The 25,120-nt window shown below is 46.8% G+C and overlaps 1 protein-coding gene across 9 annotated transcripts in view; it reads right to left on the reverse strand.

Annotated features, from left to right (window-relative positions):
• The window catches only part of NFASC (neurofascin), a 200,277-nt gene that overhangs the window by 55,240 nt on the left and 119,917 nt on the right, over positions 1–25,120 (reverse strand). For 5 of the 9 annotated variants that reach the window (XM_030935549.1, XM_030935546.1, XM_030935553.1 and 2 more), the window contains exons 4-8: positions 22,054–22,071; positions 20,500–20,605; positions 18,546–18,742; positions 17,978–18,100; positions 8,961–9,131 (exon numbers count right to left, since the gene is read on the reverse strand). In XM_030935549.1, the coding sequence (XP_030791409.1) occupies positions 8,961–9,131; positions 17,978–18,100; positions 18,546–18,742; positions 20,500–20,605; positions 22,054–22,071 (615 nt within the window). The remainder of the gene's footprint in view (positions 1–8,960; positions 9,132–17,977; positions 18,101–18,545; positions 18,743–20,499; positions 20,606–22,053; positions 22,072–25,120) is intronic. The other 4 variants (XM_030935551.1, XM_030935548.1, XM_030935554.1 and 1 more) reach the window with 1 other exon arrangement.

Raw genomic sequence — 25,120 nt, forward strand, 5'->3', positions numbered from 1 at the left:
TCATCTGTCCCACCAGCACACACATTACAATAGTGACTACTGAAGGGGTTAATCCATTATGTGGTTAATTGGTTATCATCTATATCTATAACTCTTGTAGCATCCAATTCTCAGCACCAAGGAAGCCCGACACCAACAGCTTCCTCCCACCCACCATCACGGAATCACCAAAACAACCAAGACGCAGGGGCACTATGAGGAAAGGAGATTCTAGGGCAGAAGGCTCTGTTGTCAGGTTGGTGAATCCGTCGAGAGCTGGGAACCCTGGGATTATGTGGAAGAGATCCCAGCTCAGTCGTCATACTCCTTCCACACTCGGACGAAATCTGCAGAAACCAATCTGTGACCCTATGGACATTTAATTTACACCATAACATGTGACACCACGAGCACACACAACCCAGCAAAGCAATAATGATGGGAAGGAGGAAAATTTAGCACAGAGTCCCGCTGTGGGTGCCTTGACGTGCTGTAACTGTCACTATAAAAAGGTTATAGCAATATTGCGTTTGTAGGATGTGGGCTTGCAACAATAGAATTATCCTAAAGAAGGAGAAGCTACTGGAAAAAAGCCAAAGTTCAAAAAAAAGGGAGAGCATCCTAAAAGTCAGAGGTCCTAATCAGGGCCACCATTCAGTGAACGTTTGCTAGGGACCATGCACTGTGCTGACAGCTCCAACCACACCACCATTTGTGCTTAATCCTCACAGCAAACCTGGAGGGTTGTATCCCCATTTTCAGCAGAGGCAACTGAGGCTCAGTGAAGTCAACAGACTTGCCCAAGGTTACAAGCTAGTTATGTTTTTGATTATGTGCCATTTAGCACCAAAAACCTGTGCTTTCCACCCACTCTACATTGCCTCTCTGTCTAAAGATGGGCATCCCACTTGTTCCTACTTCTGACAGTCAGCTTCAGGAATATCTTTCTTATTCAAACCAAAGAAAACCCAAGGGCAAAAGAGGTAAAGGAGAAAGATATTTTTGTTTTGGTGAGGTGCTCTGGTGAAACTCTTCCACTGTGTTTTACTATTCTCACTATCTCAGCTAAGATCCCATCTCTCCTCAGTGGCTATTAAAAAACTCAGGCCCAAGGTGGAAAAAAGAAGCTGAGGAGGGAATTCAGCAGCGTTGAAGTCACCTCAGTTGGATTCTTAAAGGCATGGAAACTTGAAGAAGATTTGGGGGACACAGTATCATTAAGGAATGAGATGGACGGCCCTAAAGGAAAGGTTATGAAGAAATGCAGTCAATTGCAGCAGGAGGAACTCATATGAAAATTTAGGAAGGATAATATAGCTGGTGGCTTTGAGAGCTACTGTTCTCAAAGAGGGTGCCTAATTTCCTTCCCTGCAGAAGTAGAGACAGGAAAACTCTAAGACAACAGTGATTACTAGATGAAACTCTAAATGGTGGCAGATGACTGTTTCATCTTATCATGGGATACCCTCTTTCATCATGGAGGCAGGGGTCCCTGGAGAGTATTAGTTATTCGCCCTGATCTTCAGAGTGGGGTCTGACCTAATGCCTGATCAAACTCAGAGTTCATATGCTAAAGCTCATATCTGTGTGGATTCAGGAAGAGCTTCCCTCACAGGCCCATCTGACTTCTTGCCCAGGGACAGCCAGTCCTCTCCTGCTCTTGTAAGCTGTGGCTCAGAGTGGGCTCATGGGTTTCTGGGGGAATACGGTCAGCGAGCAGACAACAGATGACAATGCCTTGACCATGTTGGCCTTAAAGGTCCAGTGAAAAATGCCTCTTGATCATCTCTTCGGAGGAAACACCAAGACTGCTGACAATCTTAGTTGCCCCCCTCTGTCAAGTGCTATGTGTTAACAGGACAAGAGGGTTCAACGAATCAGACGTATCTGAGGACCTCTGCCAAAAACAGCTTTTAGGGGCATCTGGATCCTACATCCAGACCACTTTGCTGCTTTCGATTTTCAGAATTGAGAACCAGAGACTCATGGGGCCAGATTCTTGGCATCTCATCCACCTCTCTCACTCTAGGAATGGCTGACCAAACAACCCCAGAAGATAGGAAAAACTCTTTGTCTTGTAATATTTGATACCTTTCAGTGCCAGGAAATTTCTCCTGTAAGTCTAACCCAAATCCCATATGCAGTAGTTGGAGCTTTTCTTCTTATGCAGTTCTCAGCACAGCTGAGGATCTGAACAGCTTTTGTTTCTCTGATCTGCCCTACAATTTCTCCCTCTATGGTACTTTCTTCCTATAATTGCACCTGCTTTTCTCCCCTTGGCTTCTCTTTAAGTTCTCTGTGTCCTTCTTAATTTCAGAAACATAGAGGAACTATCCAGGATACAGTCAACACTAAACCATTCCCTTTAAAACCAATAATGGGTAACATTTGTTAAGTATCGAGAATGTGCCCGACACATACTAGGAACCATAAGCACATTATCCTGTTTAATCTTCACAACAATCCTATGAGACAGGTAATACATCCATTTGGCGGATGAGAACATTAAAGTTCTGAGACTAAATGACTTACCCAGCATCACTCAATGGTATGTCCCGGACCTTGGATTTAATTCAAGGCAGTCTACCCCAGAGCACACACTCTTAACCACCTCCTTAATCTCCTCACCTGGGTGAACCCTAAGTGGTAAGTTACAATCTCAGACCAGATTCTCCTGCCACTCAGCAGGTCAGGGGGCACCTGGCAACGTTCAGAGGATACCAATCCACTCTAGAAATCACTAAAACAAAACAAAATAGAAGTATGGGGTGGCCCTCCTGCTACAAAAGGGACATGCCATATTTCAGAGCCAAACAGATGCACTGGGCACTTTTCATCAAGTCTCTCTGTCCAGATGCCTGCACTCCAGAAAGAAGTCATCTTCCTTCCTTCCTTTTCCCTTTGATATCTTGCTAGAAGCATCAGCCTAGCTGCTTTGTGTTCAAAATATGTCTTCCTTTGACTTTATATCCTTTCCGGCAGCTTCATACTTGGGTCAACTCCATCCAACCCTGGATTGAGGACAAGGGGTCAATCTCCACATCAACTTTTGTAAGCTTTGCTTGTTTCCTAGTCCTGGATGGGTCTCATAACTCCCACTCATTCTCGTGCAAGAATAGTTTGATCAACGGTCACAAACTGGTTTAAGTGACCAGAATCACTCAAACTTATTCCATTGATAAAACAACTCTATGCATATGTTCCCCTGCATGACTTATCTTCCATAAAGTGAGGAACTTAGACCAGATGGTGTCTAAGGGACCTTCTGGCTCTGATATACTCTGGCTTACAGAATACTTCCTATAACAGATTACCTGGAATCCAATTTAAACAAGGCCCATTCCATACCAGGGCTCTGGGGCTCTTAACACAATAGTGGATGGCCCCATTATCTTGAAAACAAACAATGCTTAGAATCCAACAAAGGTCCCCTGATTCCTTGGGTAGTAAATCTCTTTGGCAGGATCTCAGTGTGGTTCTAGCTGCTTGGTGCCAAGTTAGAGCCTTTGCCTCTTTCTCTCTGACTCCCGCTCCTTCATCCCATCCCCTACTCCAGTCACTCATCATCCTTTATATTAGCACATCGCAGTGCAGACACTTCCTATCTGTTTCAGCCCACAGTGATGTCCCTTGGAGACCTGTAGCCTCAGCTTCTGAGGCATAACTAATGATGGGGGCCAGCTGCCTCACCAGAGTCAGCAAATGATGGTGCCTCTGGCTGCTCAGGGAAAATAACACATATTTGAGCCATGGTGAGGGGTAACTCAGGTGTGGAAACAGCCAATTACCTTATTAATCAGACTGAGCAACCAGCTGTGTGATGAGTTAGAACCATGCCTCACTGTAATTGTTCCACATCTCGCAAGTGTGGACTGGTGGGCACTGGATTTGCATACGCTACCAGAGGAGGGGAGAGGCCCAGGTGAGAGGGTACAGTGGATGGTTTCACCTCATTTATACTCATCTTGAAAGAGAACTCAGAGCTGGACTCTTACTCCTATTGTCCAGACGGATTTTAAAGAGACATGAGACCTCGCTGTGAAATGGTACTCCCGGTAACTAAGGTGAGATTACAAAGCAGGCAATTCCTATCTCGACACGTAAGAGTTAACTGAACATACTAACAAGCTTTCTGTGTTCTTTCAACTACCAATAGGAACCAGACTTCCTGTTTCCTCTTCACTATGGAACTCACCTATTCTAAGATATTCTCCATCCGTCCATCCCTGATTCCTAAGCTTCTACTTTTCAGTAAAAGTTTCTGCTTTTCAAGAAGTTTTTTTGAAATCCTACCCTGGTTTGAACAACTTGTTGAGAATTCAGCAACTTCAGGCATGCCTGTTAGAGGAGACCACACCACCAGGTGGGCCACCTCAAACCCCCACACTGCCTCCTGGCAGGCAGCCTTCTGGAGGTGTCATCTTGGCACCCTGGCTGGGCCAGCTGCCACCCAGCAGGAGTTAATGATGTGGTATCAGTCAAGTTAGGCAAACTGGGGTTAGCACAGGCAAGGTTACTCCCAAGGTTACCGCTGCGACTCACCACTGTACATGTCAGGGTGGTTTCTTAAGGACGAGTCATTATAAGGGTGGTCTGTAATAAACAAAAGAGGGTGAGCAAACAGGAGGCCACGGAGAAGTCACAGAGGCATAAACGGGGAGAGAAAAAACAAATGCAAAGCCACAAAAACAACCGAGGAGGGCAGCAGTGGTCTTTTGCAAAGGAAAGACACGGCATATTTGGAAAGGCAATACGCTCGGTGAAGAACAAGCAACACAAAACAGCCCACAAAAGGAGAAAAAAAAAGGTTAAATCCTGCAAAAGAAGGCAATAATAAAATAATGGTTTTTTTTTAAATTAAAGAAATTAGGTTTGAACTTTAATTATTTGGTCCTGCTATATTTTCAAACAAATGAGAGAAGGATTAGTGGTGTCCTGTAGCCGTCTTTTGAACAACTCCTTCTTATCAAAATCCTCAGTTCCCAGGACTCTGGGTCAGGCCAGCTCTTGGAGCAGCTAAAGAGAAAGGAGTGTTAGTGAGCTCCGGGGAAGAGCAAAGTCCTGCCTGGGCAGAAGCTAAGCTGCAGGGGGTTGGCGGTAAATGGGAGGAGGTCATTGACCAAAAGAGTGGGGCCAAGGGGCCCTGGCCACACCCAGCAACATGTGTCACTGCAGTCTGACCAGGTGGGTACCACTATGATCTTGGAGATGTCTCTGTTGGCAGAAAGCCCTCCTTGTAAGAGGATGCCGGGAGTGGTTCAGTGAGGTGGGGAGCGCATCCCTGAGGTTCAGGCTTTAGAATTTAGAAATGGTGCTTGGGACAGGAGAAAGTGCAAACTGTGAGTTCTACACTTCAGACTAGGAAAGTCCTGCTGAACATTCTGGAGGTTCGAAGCTCTCTAGACTATGCAGGATTGAAGACATTCTTTATGGAGCAAGATCAGTGGCTTCAGTTCCAGTGTTAGGTAATTCAAACTTGTGGCATTTACTCCTTAGTGAGAAAGACATTTCAGAAGAGGACACATCATCACGCCAGTGTCCTAAAGGAGCTTTTCCCTCTCTACCTCCGGTCCCTCCCAGCGACTGGGTTCAAACTGTGACAGTACTAAAAGGGGGTGGGGTGCAGCTGACTGGAAGCCAAGCAGATGGCCCTGAGGAGCTCAGAACACGATCCAACTGCCTGAGGGACAACAGGGGCTCTGCCAAAACATTTGCATATTTGACGACAGATCCAATCCTGTTACAACTAGTTGCAAGAGGTATGAGAGTCCTTTTCTGGGACTGGCATTGCATTGCATCCCAAATCTGCTTACCACCTGGTAGGAAGATTTTCATTATTCAAAACTCTCTCCTCAGATGGGGTTTGGTATAGAGACCCAGCCTGTTTGGGAAGTCTGCTTGGATCCATCTGGAGCTAAAGGCAGGAACTAATCCACAATGTAACGAAGAGATGGGCTGGCCCAAGGGCAGGTTGGGGCTGCAGCTGGTCTTGGGAGGCAACTCTTTTCCTCTCCTGGGGGTGGATGGTGGCAAACACAGATGACACGGCCCTTCCTTCATGCTCCCATGTCACCAGGTGAAATGCAACCTATCTCTCTCCAGAGAAGTAGCCCATGCCCAGAACTGACCTCATGGTTTGTGAATTCTGGAGCACATGTGAGAAATTCAGGGAAACTTACTTGACTGCTCCAAGAAGGTCATTTAGACATCAGGGGGAAGAAGGGGTGTGCTCTGGTGTCTGCCTCAGGGAGGACCCTCCTCGCTTACCACAGTTGCCTCTTACTGCATCAGGAGGCACCCAGCACCTGTTACAGCATGGGCAAAGTGGGATGGGCCCAGCTTTGTAGCCCAACTCCACTGCTTATCTTTGACTGCATCCCAGGTTTTAAAAATGATTTCAGATTACCCAGTATTTTGCATTACATACCATTGTCAACTTCCTTCAATGCAGGTAATGAAAATGGGACATGATGAGATTTATTTCTTCCCAAATGGGCAAACTGTGAAAGGAGCACCTGGTAAGAATAGGGCCTTTGAAGCGGCCCCTGCCTGACTGCTTTGCCTCCAACCCCAGACCTGCTTCTGAAGGTACAAGAGAAAGCCTGTGTCCTCTCCAGACAGGAAAGTAGAGAGAGCACCAATGTGCTATTTTAAGCAGCTGTGCCCAATTCTGGGCTGGCTCAGATGCCCAGAACTTGCTCCTAGCCAGAGCTACCCCTGGGAGAACTCCAGGAAGCTGATGGGGCTCTGTTCCAATCACCTAGGGGGTTTCTCACCATTCAGAGGAAAGAGTTTTCAGTGGAATAGAGGACCCAGAAATGAAGCATTAACAAACATCCCTTACTTTTTCTGGTAGAGAAAAGAGTGTTTCTGGAAAGTCCAACTCCAACATGTTGTTTAAATCTCTAACTGCAGAGGAAGTTGGTTAATTCTACAGAGGAAGACTCTTTACCACCTCAATCGCTTGGCCACTGCTCTACTCTGAGTGACAGTGATGGGTTTTGCCCAGGATGGCAGAAGGTCAACTGACTCAGTTCCAAAAGCAGCAGGCTGACTTCCAGCATCATCCGGGCAGGGAGAGAGGGGCCCTGGCGGTGACGCTGATGGCTGTCCAGTCTCAGCTCAGCGAGCATCTTATCTTGTTTTGACATCCCTGCTCCTCCCCGTGCCAATGCTGTTAGTCCTGTCCTGACTGCTGAGGCCACTCCGAGGTTCTGAGCAGATCACACTGTCCTCCCCAGCCTAGCCAGTTGGCAGGACCGAGGAGACACTGCAGACAAACCAACTTTCTCCTCCAAGGGTCTCCCTGGGCTTGGGTCAGGAATGAGAAAGCCAGGGACAGGGGAGCAACCAGAGTGAAGCCAGGTCACCCTGCCAGTAATGCGAGGGGCTTGCTGCAGGTGTCAGGCAACCCTGCCGGCTACTACCTTCGGCAGCCCAACACCAACGCAGATCAGTGCGTGGGGACACTGCAGAGGCAGGAGGCGGTGATTAGAGGGGAGGCAGAATGGAGTTCCAAGACAGAACAGAGAGAGGGAAAAGAAGAAAGAACAAGAAAGAGGGAGGAGAAATAAAGAAGGAAGTGAAAAAGAAAAAGAAAGAAAATGAAAAGGTGAAAGAAAGAAAGAGAGAGAGAGAGAGAAAGAAAGAAAGAAAGAAAAGAAAGAAAGAAAGAAAGAAAGAAAGAAAGAAAGAAAGAAAGAAAGAAAGAAAGAAAGAAAGAAAGAAAGAAAGAAAGAAAGAAAAAAAACCATGAGAAGGGGAAGAAAAAAGGAAGCTGCTTCCTTTTGGATCCACCTCTGTGCCATGGTGAAAATGGAGCATGGGGCTGTCAGCTCTCAGGACCACCTGCCTCCATCATCAGCAGGGATGGGGAGGAAGAAAGAGAATGCTAATGGCTACACCCCCTACCTGTCCAGAATGAGAAGTGATGTCGCCCGAACCTCTCCTGACCCACATCCACATGGGGAGCCATTGTCCACCACCTCTGCAGGGGCTCCAGGAAGCCAGGGTCAGCCTATTTTCTCTGACCTTTGCAAACTGCCAGCACCCACATGGTGATCTCTACTGGCCTCCCCGACAATCCTCACTGTCCAGAGCATCGAAAACAACACTCACAGTATGAGCCAGACTAAGGTCTATTCTTTGGGGGGCTCCTTTATGGAAGGCGTGTTACAAATCCATGGTGTACAGCAACATAGAGAACTTCCAACATCCTGAGTGGGCTGAGACTTTGCAGCAAAAGCTCTAGGCTGCTTTGTCCTTGCCAAGAAGAACATTTCTGACTAAGCTTCTCTCTCTCCTCAAGGGAGAGCCACCAACGCTATAATGGGTCAGGAAATGCTGATTTGCTTTTGTACCAGTCAAACAGAATCAGAGAATAGAAATGAAAACAAATAAAACTAAAACATAAGCCTGCAACTTACAAACATAGCGATTCCATATGGTTCAGCATATACATATTACAGAATCAAATACAATTTATTTTGGTGTCTCCACTAATTTTCATATTTTCTGCTATGGGTTTCTTGTAGAAATAAAGATAACCAAGCAATGAGAAGAAATAAAAGAAATAATCAAGCTGGGTCTGGAGAGGGGTTCTAGATGACCACTGGAAGCAGTGGTTCTCAGACTCTGGGGTGCACTTGAATTACCTGGAGGGCTCATAAAGAACAAAGAGGCTCAGGGCTGTTGAGGTGCAATAGGCTGGTTCTGGGTACACTGCCAAGTTCTAAGGTGATTCTGATTCCCACCAGAATTTAAGAAGAATTAACTTAGAGTAGGACCAAGTTTAACTCAAGGTTTCACAATCAAGAGAGATCATTTAAGAGCAGCTGAAATGGCTCAGGCACCATGAGCTGGAAGGATTTCTAGCTCAGCCTCAAGGACAAGTCTCCCCCTAGACTCAGGTACCTAGGGCTGGGTGGGGTCAGTGGGCTTCTTTCCCTGGCCCCCAGCCCCCGGCAGGGGCCTGCACTTACTGGTGAGGACCTTGAGGGTGAAAGGGTTCTTCTGCTGGATGGTGTGGGTGAAGTGGAAGCGGGCGTTGCAACTGTAGTCAGTCTGCATGTCCTGTAGCATCACGTTGGAGAAGTACAGGTCTCCGTTATGGCCCTGAGAGACACGTTTGTCTTGGGTGATGGGCTCCATGGCTATAAGAAAACAGAGGTACAGCAGCAGGTTAGTACTAATAACAGTAACCATCACCACCACAGTCCTGGCGACAGAACACTTTACAGAGGGTCAGGTGGCAACCAGTTGCTTGACATCACTTGGTCTAGTCCTCTCAACTCTGAAGTATGGCTTATTCCCATTTTACAGATCAGAAAGCAGAGGATGTAATATGTTCAGCATTGCAAAGGCAGAGAGGAGAGCAGGAGTTTAGACGTAGACCACCTGTCTGCCCACCATGTCCATGCTCTGTGGCCACACTTTTCTCTCTCCTATTCATGCTACAAAAGATCTCACTGGCTGTGGGGCCAGCAGAAGGAACACAAGCCTTCAGGTGCTCCCCAAGGCTCAAATTCTCAAGCTAGCAGCGAGAGCACTTTGAGGCCAGGGACCATGATCTGTTCATCTTATGCCCTAGCATCTGTCTTAGGACTCGGCATATAGGAGGCACTCAACAGTTTGCTGAATTAAATGAAATTGAACTTGGCCTTGCTGCATTTAGTAAAAATGTAATCATCAATTATAATGTATACCTTTGTTTTTTATTCCTAAGAAGAAAGCACTACTGTGGCGCCAAGATGGCTGAATAGGAACAGCTCCAGCCTCCAGCTCCCAGCGTGAGCAACACAGAAGATGGGTGATTTCTGCATTTCCAACTGAGGTACCAGGTTCATCTTACGGGGGTGTGTCAGACTGTGGGTGCAGCCCAACAAGCGAGAGCTGAAGCAGGGCGAGGCATTGCCTCACCCAGGAAGCGCAAGGGGGAAGGAAATTCCCTTTCCTAGCCAAGGGAAACTGTGACACACAACACCACACACAACACCTGGAAAATCGGGTCGCTCCCACCCTAACACTGTGCTTTACCAAGGGTCTTAGCAAATGGCACACCAGGAGATTATATCCCGCGCCTGGCTTGGAGGGTCCCACACCCATGGAGCCTCCCTCATTGCTAGCACAGTAGTCTGAGATCTAACTTTAAGGTGGCAGCAAGGCTGGGGGAGGGGCGCCCGCCATTGCTGAGGCTTAAGCAGGTAAACAAAGTGGCCGGGAAGCTGGAACTGGGTGGAAGTCTGCCTCTGTAGACTCTACCTCTGGAGACAGGGCATAGCCAAACAAAAGGAAGCAGAAACCTCTGCAGATGTAAATGTCCCTATCTTACAGCTTTGAAGAGAGCAGTGGTTCTCCCAGCACGGAGTTTGAGATCTGAGAACGGACAGACTGCCTGCTCAAGTGGGTCCCTGACCCCCGAGTAGCCTAACTGGGAGACATCCCCCACTAGGGGCAGACTGACACCTCACACCTCACACGGCCAGGTACACCTCTGAGACGAAGTTTCCAGAGGAACGAGCAGACAGCAACATTTGCTGTTCAGCATTATTCACTCTTCTGCAGCCTCCACTGCTGATACCCAGGCAAACAGGGTCTGGAGTGGACCTCAAGCAAACCCCAACAGACCTGCAGCTGAGGGTCCTAACTGTTAGAAGGAAAACTAACAAACAGAAAGGACACCCACACCAAAACCCCATCTGTACGTCACCATCATCGAAGACCAAAGGTAGATAAAACCACAAAGATGGGGAAAAAGCAGTGCAGAAAAGCTGAAAATTCTAAAAATCAGAGCACCTCTCCCCATCCAAAGGAACGCAGCTCCTTGCCAGCAACGGAACAAAGCTGGACAGAGGATGACTTTGACAAGTTGAGAAAATAAGGCTTCAGATGATCAAACTTCTCTGAGTTAAAGGAGGAAGTACAAACCCAGTGCAAAGAAACTAAAAACCTTGAAAAAAGATTTGACGAATGGCTAACTAGAATAACCAATGTAGAGAAGTCCTTAAATGACCTGATAGAGATGAAAACCATGACACGAGAACTACATGACAAATGCACAAGCTTCAGTAACCGATTCAATCAACTGGAAGAAAGGGTATCAGTGATTGAAGATCAAATGAATGAAATGAAGTGAGAAGAGAAGTTTAGAGAAAAAAGAGTAAAAAGAAATGAACAAAGCCTCCAAGAAATATGGGACTATGTGAAAAGACCAAATCTACATCTGATTGGTGTACCTGAAAGTGACGGGGAGAACAGAACCAAGTTGGAAAACACTCTGTAGGATATTAGCCAGGAGAACTTCCCCAACCTAGCAAGGCAGGCCAACATTCAAATTCAGGAAATACAGAGAACACCACAAAGATACTCCTCGAGAAGAGCAACTCCAAGATACATAATTGTCAGATTCACCAAAGTTCAAATGAAGGAAAAAATGTTAAGGGCAGCCAGAGAGAAAGGTCGGGTTACCCACAAAGGGAAGCCCATCAGACTAACAGCAGATCTCTCAGCAGAAACTCTACAAGCCAGAAGAGAGTGGGGGCCAATATTCAACATTCTTAAAGAAAAGAACTTTCAACCCAGAATTTCATATCCAGCCAAACTAAGTTTCATAAGTGAAGGAGAAATAAAATCCTTGATTTTATTTGTCTGATTCCTCAGACAAGCAAATGCTGAGAGATTTTGTCACCACCAGGCCTGCCCTACAAGACCTCCTGAAGGAAGCACTAAACAGGGAAAGGAACAACCGGTACCAGCCATTGCAAAAACATGCCAAAACGTAAAGCCCATCAATGTTAGGAAGAAACTGCATCAACTAACAAGCAAAATAACCAGTTAACATCATAATGACAGGATCAAGTTCACACATAACAATATTAACCTTAAATGTAAATGGGCTAAATGCTCCAATTAAAAGACACAGACTTGCAAATTGGATAAAGAGTCAAAACCCATCAGTGTGCTGTATTCAGGAGACCCATCTCACATGCAGAGACACACATAGGCTCAAAATAAAGGGTTGGAGGAAGATCTACTAAGCAAATGGAAAACAAAAAAAGGCAGGGGTTGCAATCCTAGCCTCTGATAAAACAGACTTTGAACCAACAAAGATCAAAAGAGACAAAGAAGGCCATTACATAATGATAAAGGGATCAATTCAACAAGAAGAGCTAACTATCCTAAATATATATGCACCCAATACAGGAGCACCCAGATTCATAAAGTAAGTCCTTAGAGACTTACAAAGAGACTTAGACTCCCACACCATAAAAATGGGAGACCTTAACACCCCATTGTCAACATTAGGCAGATCAACATACAGAAAGTTAACAAGGATATCCAGGAATTGAACTCAACTCTGCACCAAGCAGACCTAATAGACAGCTACAGAACTCTCCACCTCAAATCAACAGAATACATATTCTTCTCAGCACCACATCGCACTTATTCCAAAACTGACCACATAGTTGGAAGTAAAGCACTCCTCAGCAAATGTAAAAGAACAGAAATTATAACAAACTGTCTCTCAGACCACAGTGCAATCAAACTAGAACTCAGGATTAAGAAACTCAATCAAAACTGCTCAACTACACGGAAACAGAACAACCTGCTCCTGAATGACTACTGGGTACATAACGAAATGAAGGCAGAAATAAAGATGTTATTTGAAACCAATGAGAACAAGGATACAACATACCAGAATCTCTGGGACACATTTAAAGCAGTGTGTAGAGGGAAATTTATAGCACCAAATGCCCACAAGAGAAAGCAGGAAAGATCTAAAATTGACATCCTAACATTACAATTAAAAGAACTAGAGAAGCAAGAGCAAACACATTCAAAAGCTAGCAGAAGGCAAGAAATAACTAAGTTCAGAGCAGAACTGAAGGAGATAGAGACACAAAATCCCTTCAAAAAATCAATGAATCCAGTAGCTGGTTTTTTGAAAAGATCAACAAAATTGATAGACCATTAGCAAGACTGATAAAGAAGAAAAGGGAAAGGAATCAAATAGATGCAATAAAAAATGATAAAGGGGATATCACCACCGACCCCACAGAAATACAAACTACCATCAGAGACTACTATAAACACCTCTATGCAAATGAACTAGAAAACCTAGAAGAAATGGATAAATTCCTGGACACATACACTCTCCCAAGACTAAACCAGGAAGAAGTTGAATCCCTGAATAGACCAATAACAGGCTCTGAAATTGAGGCAATAATTAATAGCCTACCAACCAAAAAAAGTTCAGGACCAGACGGATTCACAGCCGAATTCTACCAGAGGTACAAGGAGGAGCTGGTACCATTTCTTCTGAAACTATTTCAATCAATAGAAAAAGAAGGAATCCTTCCTAACTCATTTTATAAGGCCAACATCATCCCAATACCAAAGCCTGGCAGAGACACAACAAAAAAAGAGAACTTTAGACAAATATTCCTGATGAACATCGATGCAAAAATCCTCAATAAAATACTGGCAAACCTAATCCAGCAGCACATCAAAAAGCTTATCCACCATGATCAAGTGGGCCTCATCCCTGGGATGCAAGGCTGGTTCAACATATGCAAATCAATAAACATAATCCAGCATATAAACAGAACCAAAGACAAAAACCACGTGATTATCTCAAAAGATGTAGAAAAGGCCTTTGACAAAATTCAACAGCCCTTCATGCTAAAAACTCTCAGTAAATTCGGTATTGATGGAACGTATCTCAAAATAATAAGAGCTATTTATGTCAAACCCACAGCCAATATCATACTGAACAGACAAAAACTGGAAGCATTCCCCTTGAAAACTGGCACAAGACAGGGATGCCCTCTCTCACCATTCCTATTCAACGTAGTGCTGGAAGTTCTGGCTAGGGCAATCAGGCAAGAGAAAGAAATAAAGGGTATTCAATTAGGAAAAGAGGAAGTCAAATTGTCCCTGTTTGCAGATGACATGATTGTGTATTTAGAAAACCCCATCATCTCAGCCCAAAATCTCCTTAAGGTGATAAGCAACTTCAGCAAAGTCTCAGGATACAAAATCAAGTGCAAAAATCACAAGCATTCTTATACACCAATAACAGACAAACAGAGAGCCAAATCATGAATGAACTCCCATTTACAATTGCTTCAAAGAGAATAAAATACCTAAGAATCCAACTTACAAGGGATGTGAAGGACCTCTTCAAGGAGAACTACAAAGTACTGCTGAATGAAATAAAAGAGGACACAAACAAATGGAAGAACATTCCATGCTCATGGATAGGAAGAATCAACATCGTGAAAATGGCCATACTGCCCAAGGTAATTTATAGATTCAATGCCATCCCCATTAAACTACCAATGACTTTCTTCACAGAATTGGAAAAAAAACTACTTTAAAGTTCATATGGAACCAAAAAAGAGCCCACATTGCCAAGACAATCCCAAGCCAAAAGAACAAAGCTGTAGGCATCATGCTACCTGACTTCAAACTATACTACAAGGCTACAGTAACCAAAACAGCATGGTACTGGTACCAAAACAGAGATACAGACCAATGGAACAGAACACAGCCCTCAGAAATAATACCACACATCTACAACCATCTGATCTTTGACAAACCTGACAAAAACAAGAAATGGGGAAAGGATTCCCTATTTAATAAATGGTGCTGGGAAAATTGGCTAGCCATAAGTGGAAAGCTGAAACTGGATCCCTTCCTTACACCTTATACAAAAATTAATTCAAGATGAATTAGAGACTTAAATGTTAGACCTAAAACCATAAAAACCCTAGAAGAAAACCTAGGCAATACCATTCAGGACATAGGCATGGGCAAGGACTTCATGTCTAAAACACCAAAAGCAATGGCAACAAAAGCCAAATTTGACAAACAGGATCTAATTAAACTAAAGAGCTTCTGCATAGCAAAAGAAACTACCACCAGAGTGAACAGGCAACCTACAGAATGGGAGAACATTTCTGCAATCTACTCATCTGACAAAGGGCTAATATCCAGAACCTACGAAGAACTCAAACAAATTTACAAGAAAAAAACAAACAACCCCATCAAAAAGTGGGCAAAGGATATGAACAGACACTTCTCAAAAGAAGACATTTATGCAGCCAGCAGACACATGAAAAAATGCTCATCATCACTAGCCATCAGAGAAATGCAAACCAAAACCACAATGAGATACCATCTCACACCAGTTAGAATGGCAATCATTAAAAAGTCAGCAAACAACAGGTGCTGGAGCGGATGTGGAGAAATAGGAACACTTTTACACTGTTGGTGGGACTGTAAACTAATTCAACCATTGTGGAAGAGAGTGTGGCAATTCCTCAAGGATCTAGAACTAGAAATACCATTTGACCCAGCCATCCCATTACTGGGTATATACCCAAAGGATTATAAGTCATGCTGCTATAAAGACACATGCACATGTATGTTTATTGCAGTACTATTCACAATAGCAAAGACATGGAACCAACCCAAATGTCCATCAATGACAGACTGGATTAAGAAAATGTGGCACATATACACCATGGAATACTATGCAGCCATAAAAAAGGATGAGTTCATGTCCTTTGTAGGGACATGGATGCAGCTGGAAAACATCATTCTCAGCCAACTATCGCAAGAACAGAAAACCAAACACCACTTGTTCTCACTCATAGGTGGGAATTGAACAATGAGAACACTTGGACACAGGAAGGGGAACATCACACACCGGGGCCTCTTGTGGGGTGGGGGGAGTGGGGAGGGATAGCATTAGGAGATATACCTAATGTAAATGATGAGTTAATGGGTGCAGCACACCAACATGGCACATGTATCATATGTAACAAACCTGCATGTTGTGCACATGTACCCTAGAACATAAAGTACAATAATAAAAAAAGGGTTCATGCAAAAAAAAAGAAGAAAGCACTACTGATTATAACTGTAAGATATATACCAATCAATGATGTACATCATCAGTTTTAAGAGGCCTTTCAATTTTAGAGATGTTAAAATATGAAAATGTCTGATTAATGATATCATTGGAGTGGCTGAAAATGTTGACTATATTTTCTTTCTTTTTTTTTTTCAAGTGCTATATCTGATGTAAACCCAAAAGACCAGGTTTCCAGGCTGTTAGGTTTGTTAGAATATACCTAAAGCTGACTACTCACAGCTCTCTCCTTTCTATCCCCACAACTGTTTTTTAAGTCACCATTTCTTAAAGCACAAGGTTAACGAAGCCACCTTCCCCACAATGGGCTGGTCAGCTCTTCAAACCATCCTGATTTACTGTAGGCCTACTATGTGCCAGGCACAGTGCTAGGTGCTGGTGAAAGATGAGCAAGACTGTTACTGCCCTCAAATAACTTCCAGTTTAGTAGAAGAGGCAGCAGATAAATAAACAATTGCAATGCACCATGTGAGCAGAACACACCAGTTAGAAGGGGATGAACTGCAGAAATGAACCCAATACATTCTAGGGGGTCCTAAGCTGGGCCTTAAAGGCTGCATATTTTATACCAGCAGAAAAGACAGAGGAACTGAGGTTTCTAAGGAGCTGGAAGAGTGTGTGCTAAAGGCTAAGAGTACACAGTCCACTCAGTGGTGTAGGGGGATAAGGTGGGAGAACGGCTGCAGAGGCAGAGGGCCAGATCTGGAATGGGACTTGGTGCCAGGGAAAGGGATCTGGACCATTATTTTGAGGTGACAGAGGAGCCAATGAAGGGCTTTAAGCAGATGAATGAAACTGTCAATTAACTATCACATTTTTAGAAAGACCAGGGAGGCCTGTATGGATAATTCTTGTTACCCAGGGAAAAACTGATGGTGGCTGGGGCAGGGGGATGTCAGTGAGGACGGAAAGAAGACAAGGGCCTAAGATCTACTTGGGAGGCAGAGTAAACACCATTTGGTGGTGAATGTGATGTGGGAGAGATGAGAGAGGGGAGGTTGAACTGTGAATTAACAAATGAGGCCAGCAGCCTGTGGCCAGGCAGCCTTCCCCACAAATGTGCACTGTGATGGGGGAAGCGAGAGACAGTGAACACAAAGCCATCCTCAATCTGCAAAACAAATTACAATGCTGCCTCATCAACAGGGCAGCCTCTTTTCAAAGTAGGCTGCTAAGAATTCAGGGATGGATAGAAGGATGGATGACTGGCAGCTAGGCAGGTGGGGATATAGGTTGATGGATGGCTGGATAGATGGGAAAGGAAGGATGGAAGGAGGGGGAGAGGGGCAGACAAGTAGGCAGGAAGGGAGGGAGGACAGGAAGCCAGAAAGACACACAGAGAGATAACAGCTTTCTATTTACCTTTATTAATGCTTCTCCTTTTATTTAAATTGAAAACATGGGAAGAAACTGAGGTCCGGAGAGGTTGAGCCTCAGTCCAAAATTGAGCCAGAACAATCACTGAGTGATATTACTCTGTCCCTGCTCCAGATACCCTATCTCCCCATCACTCCTTTATGAAAAGTTTCAATTCCCCATTCACCCTTCCTCCTACCAGAAGAGCGAATCAGAGTAAATCCAGACCGGCCAATACTTGAAAGAGGTGGTTTGGTATCAACCGCTTTCAATCGGCCAATTGGAAAAACCATTTCTCATCTTCTCCCCTAATCCCTTCTGTTTTACTCTTCATTTTCATTATCATGTTACCAAGTGCGTACTGTGTGTCTGGCCCTGTTCTAAGCACTTTGGACATATTGACTCATTTATTCTTATAACAATCCTATTAGATAAGTACTATGATTAGCTCTGTTTTTTTCCAGAAGAGGAAACTGAGGCCCAGAGATGTAAGCAATTTGCTCAAGATCACACAGCAGCCAGGCTAGAAAACAAGCCCAAGCAGCCTCTCTCTGCAGAGCCTGTGTTCTCAGCCTGGTTGCCACATTGCATCTGCTTCTCACAAATCAAGGTCTTCTAGCTTGGGTAAGCCCTTCCTCATTTAACACACCCACCCCACTCCCTAAGGTTAAAATATAAACACAACACCAGGCCCCCAAGACTCACAGCTGCTCATCCAGAAGATGACTGGGGATGGAAGTCCAGGTGGGGGGTTGCACTGGAGCGTCAAAGGAGCACCCTCTTGGACCACAACAGGGTCTAGGTTTTCCTTGGGCCACAGAGGAGATTCTGGAGAGAAGCGGACAAAGAGGATAAAGTGAGGGTGATGGCTGGGCCCAGGGCAAGGAGCAGGGTCAGAGGGAGGCATGCAAGGAGGAGAAACAGAAAGGGCACCTGGACAAGGAGGGAGCAAGAGAGAGGGACAGGGCATGTAAGCCTACTCGAGGGGCTGCCCTTGAGAGGCAGGAGAAGGGAGGCATCGTCAAAGGCTCCCCTCCTTTCCCCTCTCCTGTGCCCACAGTGGCCAGTGAAATTGTTGCAGACAACAACTTCAAAAGGAAGCTTTGGGAGCTTCCTTTCCAAGGAATCGTTCTGAGTTGGGGAAGATGCATAGAGAACACCAAGGCATCTGCAGGCCAAGGGCAAGGGCGGGCCTTCTGGAATGGCCTTCCACACCCCCCACTCTCCATTTACCCAGGAGCAGGGCATTTCAGCCCTGCCCCATGCTACTCACTAGACACCTGCAGGCGGATCCTATTGGACAGGGCTGTGCCAAATTTGTTGCGGGCAAAGCACTGATATTCCCCCTCATATTCCTCTGGCCGCCCGCCACTGCGGAAGTCAATCACCAGGGTCCCAGACCTCCTCCTCATGGACACCCGGGGATCCTTGGCAATGTTGAAGAATCTGCTGTTTCGTGTCCAGTGGAAGCTGTGGAGAGTGGGGAGCAGGGGCAACCAAGACGAATGGGGTGGGCTCTGGGCTCCAGGCAGATCTCAGATCCCTAGTTCCTGGCTCAGTACCAAAATTCCCTCTTGCAGCCCCATCATGGCACCCCTATACCAACAGGTACCAGCCTGGCCGAGCAGAAGAACCATCTGGAGAGCTCAATAAAATGCAAAGTCCCAGGTCCTACTCAGGTGACTCTCCAGGGCAGGGGCCTGGCGTTAGTATTTCTACTCAGCTAAGACTGGGACTTGTGGCTCTAAGTGTTAGATACTCAAGTAGCTACTCGGGGGTTATGTTAAACACATCATCGAGGAGAGATTTTCATTTCTAGAATCTAGAGTCTGCTGCTTCTTCCACCCCAGGACATTTCCAACCTCCCACTAGGAGGGCAAACTTAAATTCATATTCCACCCAACCTAAACACATCAGGGAGCTGGCCCTGCTCCTCCTACTGCCTTAATTTTACAATCCATTCTAAAGCCAAAGTGAAATGGCTTAGGTTATTTGTGCCCTGCTCAGTGAGTATAGATTACATAGCAGTGACCATGCCCTGTAGCCCAAGAGTGGCAGCTTTTAAAGAAATGGCAGCCTAGTAGAACTGAGCCCCTGCTGAAGAGCACTAGAATGGCCCCCTCTGCTCGTCCTGGGAGCTGCAGCCAGGGCCTCACATCCTCAGATGCCCACGATCTAACTTGTAAAAGAAGCAGGGAAAGCAGGAGCAGCTGGAACAGCAGGGGCTGCTCAGTGCCACAGGATCATTGTCCCTGCAAAGGAACCACGGAGGAAAAAAACCAAACCTCAGAAGCAAGCAAGGTTACCACTACCCTGACTGACCCTTCAGGGTGACTCACACGGCCAGTGAGGGAGTCCCTGCTGGTTCCCAGGCTCACAGCTCTGGGTTCGAGACTGTCTTGTGTGAACCCAGGGGGCCAGAATAAAGCTACTGCATACCTGGCAGCCTCTGCTTGGCCTCATGTCTCCTGCTGACAGACACACCCTAGATGGGGTCCTATCACATCTCAGTCTGAATCTTGCATGAGGCTCCTGAAGGGCTCAGTCTGTGGATGCTACTTTGAGGATGCGGATGGGGGCGGATAATAACGTTTGCCATGTCTCCGATGCTTATCATTTGACAGAAATGAATCTGGCCTTGGGGGATCAGAAGCGTGAGTTTAAATCTGAGTTCTGCTCCTTTCAAGCTGGGTAACCTTGGACCTCTGTACCTCTGTTTCCCCTCCTCTTCATAAGGGCATTTGTCCTTCCCCAGAGCACTGTTAGGTGGTCGAACAAGACAATGTGAGTAACAGAACCTAACCCAGAGCCCGGACACACACAACAGGCTTTTAATTCATGTCTGTTGTCATCTTATTTGGTCTTAATTAGCACATAAACAGGTAGAAGCAAGCTCAGAATGAAAGACTTGAATTGGCTTGGAAGAGGAACTTCCTATAAGCTAAATGTGGGGCAGAGTGGAGGAAAGAATGTTAAACGGAAAGTCAGAAAACTGAATATCCAGTTCTGGCTTTTGATGTGAACTCAAGCCACTTGTTTTCTGGTCTCCAGTTTCCTTATAGGCAAAATTTCCTGGTACCTCAATTGTGCCTTCCACCTAGTAGGTACCTAATGGAAAGTTTTTGGAATGGATGAGTCTAATTTTCCAGCTGCCTCATTTGCCTTAGTTATCATCAGGCCCAGAAGCAAGCGGGTGGTTTCAATGCATTCTTTTCCCCTCCACTCACCTGGGGGCAGGGTTCCCTTTTGCTTCACACTCAATCAGGATGTTATCACGGGGGTCCACGATGTGATCCTTCACTGACTGCTTGGTGATGGTCGGTGGCTGTGTCACTGCAACAGTGCACAGGGAGCATGGTCAGGGCTGCAGGGACCTCCCTGGTGTCCAGCTTGGGGAACAGCTGAGATGAAGAGCTTCAGGAGCCACACATGCAAGCGGGCAAGTGGGTGGGGTGCAGGGGGCGGTGAACAGGGCCCCATTCGAGAGACCCAGCTCCTTAAATGGTGCCGCAGGAAAGAAGGTGGGTGTCAAATATTAAGCAGAAGAAGAACCCCTTTAAAAAGATCCCATAGGCAGCCGGGCGCGGTGGCTCACACCTGTAATCCCAGCACTTTGGGAGGCCGAAGCGGGTAGATCACGAGGTCTGGAGATCAAGACCATCCTGGCTAACATAGTGAAACCCCGTCTCTACTAAAAATACAAAAAATTAACCAGGTGTGGTGGAGCATGCCTGTAGTCCCAGCTACTCGGGAAGCTGAGGCAGGAGAATGGCATGAACCCAGGAGGCGGGGCTGGCAGTGAGCCGAGATCGTGCCACTGCACTCCAGCCTGGGCAACAGAGCAAGACTCTGTCTCAAACAAACAAACAAAAACCCATAGGCCAGGCACAGTGGCTCACAACCTGTAATCCCAGCACTTTGGGAGGCTGAGGTGGGTGGATTGTCTGAGGTCGGGAGTTTAAGACCAGTCTGGCCAACATGGTAAAACCCCATCTCTACTAAAAGTACTAAAAAAAAAAAAAAAATTAGCTGGGCGTGGTGGTGAGCACCTGTAACCCCAGCTACTTGGGAGGCTGAGGCAGGAGAATCACTTGAATCCAGGAGGCTGAGACTGCAGTGAGCCCAGATTGCGCCACTGCACTCCAGCCTGGGCAACAGAGCAAGACTGTGTCTTAAAAAAAAAAAAAAAAAAAAAAAAATCCCATAGCATCCCGAGGAGAAACTGAAGGCCAGGTTTTTAGTTTACTCATCCTTACATTACAATGCTTAGCACGACATACAGTGCACAATAGTTTTTGATAAATGTCTGTTGAATGAATAAAGGAAGAAAAAGCAGCTAGATTTTCAGAACTTAGGGGTCATGGAGGTTCTGAGCCCTGGAGGCTCAACAAATGGCCAAACTATGGTGAGGCTAGGGCACAGAGGGCCTTCAGTCCCCAAGAACTTCCCAGATGCTCCCCATCTAGGTCCCAAGTGCCAGCCTTCTACCCTGGGGTCCTGTGCCAGCCACTGGAGGATGGGGAAACAGCTGTGGTGCACATGAGCTTCCATCCAATGACCCTCTTCTTACCACATGCCCCTCTGTCTTTCCCAGCAAGAGAGTGTTGCAGGCAAGCCTCCTTCCTTCCCGCTCAGTAAGAGACCCCACTACAGGGCTCTGGTGTGAAGAGGCCCCAGCAGAAGTCTCAGCAGGCCACTAATCCCCAGGTATTGCCTCACGCCTCATTTCTCCCTCCCACCTCCCGGAGGCACAGGCACAGAGAGCCACGCAGGGCACTTACGCTCATTCTGAATGCTTGCTGTTAGTTCCGACGGGTTAGCATTGGAGAGGGAGAAAAGAAGAACATCGTTATGCACACAACCGCCCAGGCATCCTCATGCCCCAGCACACAGGGAGTGGGCGGGGTGCACCTGGGGAGGGCGCTGAGCACAGGGCTCTCTCCTCCTGGCTGCAGAGCTCAGTGCAAGAACCAAGCAGGGTTGGGGAACGGACCCAGTGAGTGGCTTATGGAGAAGGTGACGCCTCCCCTGGGCGACCAAAACCACAGAGTTGGGCAGAAAGACTGGCTCTGATCAAAGGACAGTGTCACCAGGAAGTCCACGTGTCCCAAGGTGACAATGCTGCTTGAAAGAGGCCTTGAAAGTATTTCCCTCCATCTGATGCCACTGAGGGACGTGGGTTCCTCAGCCGACAGTGAACAGGAGAGGCTGAGGGCAAGACAGGTGCCAGGAAGGGAGTGGATTGGAACCACTGCTGCAGGGCAAAACTCCAAGATCTCACTTCTCCCATAACACCTTCTCTCCTTGGCATCTCCTCCTTTCCCATCCTATGGAAGACTCTAGAGACAAATGCCCCTTTCATGGTACATTGCCCTATAGAAATCATGCTTCTCAATGGGTTCTCAATGGGAGGCTCCAGGGATGAAGCAGAGTCTACGGCTCCTTTCTGTGCTTTTCACAAAGAACGTAAGGAGGCAGGTGGCACAAATCTCCCCCAGCTCCTACCTGAAGTATGCATATGCTCGTATAGGTGTGCTCCTGTGAAGGTGGGTGTATGTATCTGAGGTCCGGGCTTCTCAAATTTTAACATGCATATGCATCACCAGGGCGCTGGTTAAAATGCAGGTTCTGATTCAGTTGGGCTGGGGTGGGGCCTGGGACTCTGCCCTTCTGACAAGTGCTCGGGCAATGCCATGCTGGTGGTGTGTGAACCACACTCCGGATAGGAAGGTTTTAGATGGTGTGCTTTTTGTGGGGACAAGGTCTTGGTTAAAATGTGCAGAAAAGAGAACACGTGTTGCTGTGACTTTAAAATGTCTTTTCCTGATGATTGTATCAGAAAGTAACATGGCATTCTCATTTCATGCAGGTGCAGACTATTGTACTGTTGTTGCAGGCTGACTTTTTCAGAGTGAGGGCTCTTTGTGGGGAGTTGCGAGCTGCCAGCATCAGGGCAAAGTCATGATGACCTTGAAGCCTTCCTACCTGACTTGAGTGAGACATGGCGAGGATTCTGGGGGCTTAGAGAGGGCAGCCTGGAGAGGCCAGAGTTAAGCTCAGAACAAGAGGTGCAGGAAGAGCCACAGCAGGAGAGGGAAGAGAGATCCCAGAGGAGGGGCAGAGTGTGGCAGGACAAGGGCCCTGCTGTACATGCTGTGCATGAAGGAAAGTCTTGAGACTAAGACTCATGAAAAGATCCAAAATAATTATTTCGTGTGATCCCTGGAGGACTGAAGAGACATTTGCTTCACCATTTGCCCAGGGCTGCCCGAGCAAGAGACAAAGGAATGAAAAGTCCAGGGGGAAAGCAAAAATCTATGGCTTCTGAACACATGCTCCCTGGAGTTCGTCTCTGCAGCATCTTCATCCATATATGATATTCTTGCCAGGGCCCCAAGAAAGGTAACTCTAGAAGGATGAATGCCAGTTGGCTTGGGTGGGGAGAAGGGGCCATTCTTAGGAGAGGTAGGGCTGTCACTGGGACCCACTCCCCTTGGCCCTTAGTCCAGGCCCTTGGCTTCTTCATTTAGGACATTTTTGGGGTCTCACCCTGGGTAGCAAGCCTGACAAGGGACCTCCTTTGCCTATTCAAGACTTCAAGCCTCTCTTATAGAATCAAAGGCTGACTCAATGGAAAGAGCCCTAGACATTGTTCAGGGAATCTCCAGATCCAGGGAAGAAGTCTCTTGGCTAAGATCATACAGGAAGTTTGCCGCAGAGCTAGAATGAGAAGCAGCTCTCCCAGTGCCTGGTCCAGAGTTTTTTTTTTTTTTTTTTAAACAAATCCATCCTTGGCCAGAGAGGTGAGCAAGCCAGCTGGGGCCTCAGGACTCTGCTCTCCTTGACATTCTGGAGAAGGGTGAGTGAGAGGGGAGACTGTGGGTGCTGGAGACTCTCAGGGCAGCAAGAGCTGGTTGGATGCTGTCCCCAGCCCCCATACTATCAGGCCAGGGGCCTCTGGAGAATCTACTTGACTAAAGGGATGGCATCTGCAGCCACCACTGTGCTACTAAGGAATTTCTTACAGGGACAGAATCAACCCAGGAGACAAGCTGCGACAGGGAGAAGACAGTGGGGACAGCTTGTCTAGGGATGAGGGTGACCAAGTTCTCACCCAGAGTCACACCACTCACCTTCTATGGAGCAGTGGAAAGTGAATTCCACAGCTGTTCCAGCTCAGCTCTGCAGGGACTGAGGCAGATGCCTGCTTAGTCCGTGAGGTTTCTTTACTCATGTGCCTTTTTTCTTTCCCTGGCTCTGATACCTACGACCTCTGGCACCCATCCCTCAGGAGATGGAGCATGTGAGTGCGTGTGACTGAGGTGTATGTGAGTGGGAGTGAGTGTGCAGGAGTGTGAGCACATATGGGTATGTGAAGGCATGTGTGAGTGTGCATGAGTGAGCATGTGAGGATATGTGAGGGCGTGTGAGTGGGTGTGTGGGTGTGCATGAGTGAGCAGGTATGAGCGTAAGTGTGAGTGTATGTGTGAATGTGCATGTATGTGTGAGAGTGTGCATGTGAGCTGAGGCCATCCTGCAGCGTTATTTGTGATGGAGGTGGGGGGGAATTGTTTCTGCCACTCCTGGGAGGAAAATGCTGTCCCCTGATGCAGGGCCAGGGACAGAAGGGCCAGCAGACTCACTTTTTGGCAAACTCACTCCAGTTGATGAGGCGACTCTTGGCTGTTTTCAAAGTTCATACTGTTCTCCTTGGGGCTGGATAGGGAGGGAAGGAGGAAGGCAGGGGACAGGTGGGAGGGGTGCGTGTGACTCTGCTGGCACAGCAGTGGGAGCTGGAGGCTGGGCCTTCAATGAGGGACTGTGCAGCGGTCCAGGGCTCTGCTCCAG

The sequence above is a fragment of the Rhinopithecus roxellana genome, chromosome 8 (assembly GCF_007565055.1).
Source record: "Rhinopithecus roxellana isolate Shanxi Qingling chromosome 8, ASM756505v1, whole genome shotgun sequence".
In the NCBI taxonomy this organism is placed as follows: Eukaryota; Metazoa; Chordata; class Mammalia; order Primates; family Cercopithecidae; genus Rhinopithecus; species Rhinopithecus roxellana.